The sequence below is a fragment of the Pteropus vampyrus genome, unplaced genomic scaffold (assembly GCF_000151845.1).
Source record: "Pteropus vampyrus isolate Shadow unplaced genomic scaffold, Pvam_2.0 Scaffold598, whole genome shotgun sequence".
NCBI lineage: Eukaryota > Metazoa > Chordata > Mammalia > Chiroptera > Pteropodidae > Pteropus > Pteropus vampyrus.
The window spans coordinates 232,002-235,122 of record NW_011889379.1 but is presented as its reverse complement, the minus strand read 5'-3'; the positions used below and the strand labels follow the sequence as shown (position 1 = coordinate 235,122).

The 3,121-nt window shown below is 47.8% G+C and overlaps 1 protein-coding gene across 1 annotated transcript in view; it reads right to left on the bottom strand.

Moving 5' to 3' along the window:
- Positions 1-3,121, bottom strand: part of LOC105308617 (probable ubiquitin carboxyl-terminal hydrolase MINDY-4) — a 103,314-nt gene that overhangs the window by 93,941 nt on the left and 6,252 nt on the right. Inside the window, exon 2 of the mRNA XM_023525684.1 lies at positions 1,763-1,882. Coding sequence (XP_023381452.1) covers positions 1,763-1,882 — 120 coding nt within the window. The remainder of the gene's footprint in view (positions 1-1,762; positions 1,883-3,121) is intronic.

The following is a 3,121-nucleotide window of genomic DNA, read 5'->3' as shown; positions in this document are numbered from 1 at the left end:
TGGTTCACTGTCTCGCTCTCTAGAAAAAATATTTCTAGAACGGACAGTCCATTCTCCTGCCTTAAAATGCTGCAAATGGGTATCTGCTACCTGGGTCAACGTGCTTCTTTCTACAAGATTTCTGAGTGCATCCAGAAGATGGAGGGGCCTGAGTGTCACCCCAGGACTCAGAGGACGAAGGGCATCTAGTTGATGCCTTTACTGAGCCTCTGATAGGACTTCACCTGGTGTCATTGCCCTTTCTCTTCCAAGTGGAGCCCAAGAACTTCTGGCACCCTGAATGTTCCTGTGGGGTGATACCAGTTGGCTGAGCTTTATAGGTTTGCCTGAAATTCCACCCTTCACTTTACTGAGGGGGAGCCTGGCCTAAGCTCCTCCCTGGAGCTCCCATATGCACGAGGATGGTTTTTGAGCTGTTCTGAGGTTCTTCCAGGTGTCTCAGAAACAACTTTGGAGGGCTAGAGGGCGTCCCATCCCCATATCAAGCCAATCTGCTAGGATTTCATTTGAAAAGAGGGTTGCCATTAAAGGAAGCCTGATTGCTATTCCTAAAATAGGATGGGGAATTAGATCTAGTTGTAGCCTCACCCCTACCCCGTAACTGACTGTGAGGCCTCGACAAGCCCCTTTCCTCTGGCTCACAGCACCCCCAGTGGGGTCCCTATTCTATCAGTTCTTTAAAAGCTGCTTAGCTCAGCCCCGAGGGGCTGTGCCAGAGGTCAAGAGGGCAGGATCTCTTCATCCCCACCAGAAACAGGGCTGCTCCCTTTCTTTGTTTCACGTATTGGAATTCTGCAGGAAATATCATTTTATTGCCTTTTTAAAAAAATTACGATAAATGGTAAACTACATGATCATTAGGTTCTTTCCAACTCTGATACGATGCCCTACCACAAGGCAACATCTGCTGGAGAGCCCATTCTTAAATTAGAAGATTCCGTCTTCATAACAGAAAGAGCAATTAAGTCAGATGGCAGTTTCATTCATCCAAATATTCATTGATTCAATCGGTCAGTCATATAATCCGCAAATAAGTGCTGACTATTCACTATGTCATCAGGCAACCTGTTAAGTATGGGAATATAAGAGTACACAAAAGAGACAGCATCTCTGGCCGCCTACTGCGTTCAAGGTGGTAGGGAAGGCAGATGCGTATTAAACAACCACGCAAATACTCTATACGCGCGACAAGTACACAAATACTCTGTTATAAGTGTGACAAGTACCAGGAAGGAAAACTAAAGGGTGACATGAAAGCTTGGAACAGGGGGTGAGGTAATTGAGGCTGGGGGATCACGGAAGCCCCACCTACCCCACCCACCCTCAACCCAACCTGGGCGAGCAGAATCCAAGCCTCGCTTCTGCCTGAATTAAACGTCACAGGAGACTTACGAATAAGGTATTACTCAGAACTGAAGAAGGAAAATCTTACGCAGGCAGGGAATGGAAAATTTTAGTACAACTGAATAAATAGTATATTCTTAAGTACAGTCTGACTAAAAATAGCCTCATGGGGGAGGAGGGAGCAGAGGGAATAACTGTTCACAGGTTCAGGTTCAAAACGAACCACACAGGCCACGCACGATATGGCCTGGCTGAGACAAGAACTCAGCTCACACTTGGGATTTCTCGGCACTGGGCTGGATCTGTTTCTCCGTGACCGCCTCCTGCCCCGTCTCTGATGGCTTGGCAGGGCCCATGAGTGCTTTGACATTGCCAAACTCAGTTCCAGAACATCACGCCACACCTTAAAAGCACATACCTTATTTTCCTTGTAGAGAAATTCAAGGTGCAAAAGCTTGCGGAGGTCGTTTCTGCTGTTTATGCTGAGATCAGAGCGTGGGCGTTCCTGGTCCATGGTCACACACGTCTTCTTTAAGCCCTGAGGGAAGACATCTGAATCACTTGATTTACCATTTTAAATCAAAACCTTGCATTCTCTGACGCAGAGTATAAACAAAAGACTGTTGATGTTCGTTATGATCATTCTTATCCAGCCTTCCTCACATGGATATTGCAAAGACCAAAAACTGAGTTAAGAATTTGTTTTTATATAACCTTTATGGTTGACATCATCTTCAAAATTATGATTCTGAATCCTATAACGACCACCCCCCTCCAACCCCCTGGGACTGATCTAAGTAAGGCCGCCATTGTCAGACCATTTTGTAGAACAGGAAAGTGAAATTCGGGTAACTGACCCCCCCGAAGGCTGGCTCAGGAGGCCTGGATTGGGCCCGAGGTTTGGGGCTGCAGAATATGAAGTTTAAAAGCAAACCAACGGAAAAACATAAACAAAGGCCAAAATCATTACCTTCTTTTCTCAGATGGGGAGCCAGGCTTGATTTCCCTAACTGCCCCCTACAGAATCACAAGAGAGGGGTCCAATCATCCCGGCCTGTGAGTCCATGATACTGGGACCCAGGCCCACCGGAAGTCGCTTTCCATCGTCCAGCCTTGAACTTCCAGAGGCCCGGCTAAGACACATTTCAGCAACAAGAAGTACTGTTCCCCCTAAAGCCTGGCTTCTTTGTTTGAAAAACAACTAGAGCGGCTGTGGCCGCGGCTGCCCCCCTCGCCAGGCCATGGTGATCCCCGAATGACAGGGGATGAGGCAGAGACACCTCACAAACAGCTCAGCCTAGCGTAAAAGGAGCCCTTTGTTCTGGAAGGATCCAGACCCCAGTACTCAACAGACCTCAACTTCTCCCTTAGCCTTTGTGCTCAGAATTTTGCAGAAGCTCTGGGAAAACAAGGCAAAACCTGCTGCCTGCCATGAATTGACGCAAGAATTTGTGAAACAAGAAGTAAGAATACAACCTTGAACCAAAGGAAATAAAGAGGAAGCCTTAGGGAGCGGGGAACAGAAAGACAGGGGGGAAAGGAAGGGACATGCCTGGGTGCATTAGGGAGAGTCGCTGGAAGGAGAGGTGGGACTCGAGAGCCCGCACCGGCATTTCCTCTGGGCTCACGCATGGCCTCCCCGTCAATCAAAGTGATGCGGAAACCTGTATTATGAGGGTCCCTCTGCTGGATAACAGTCTGCCAACAGTTCAGATCAGCAAGTCTTGGCACATTTAACAAACTCTCCAGGATTATGGTGCACACTGGCATTCGAAAA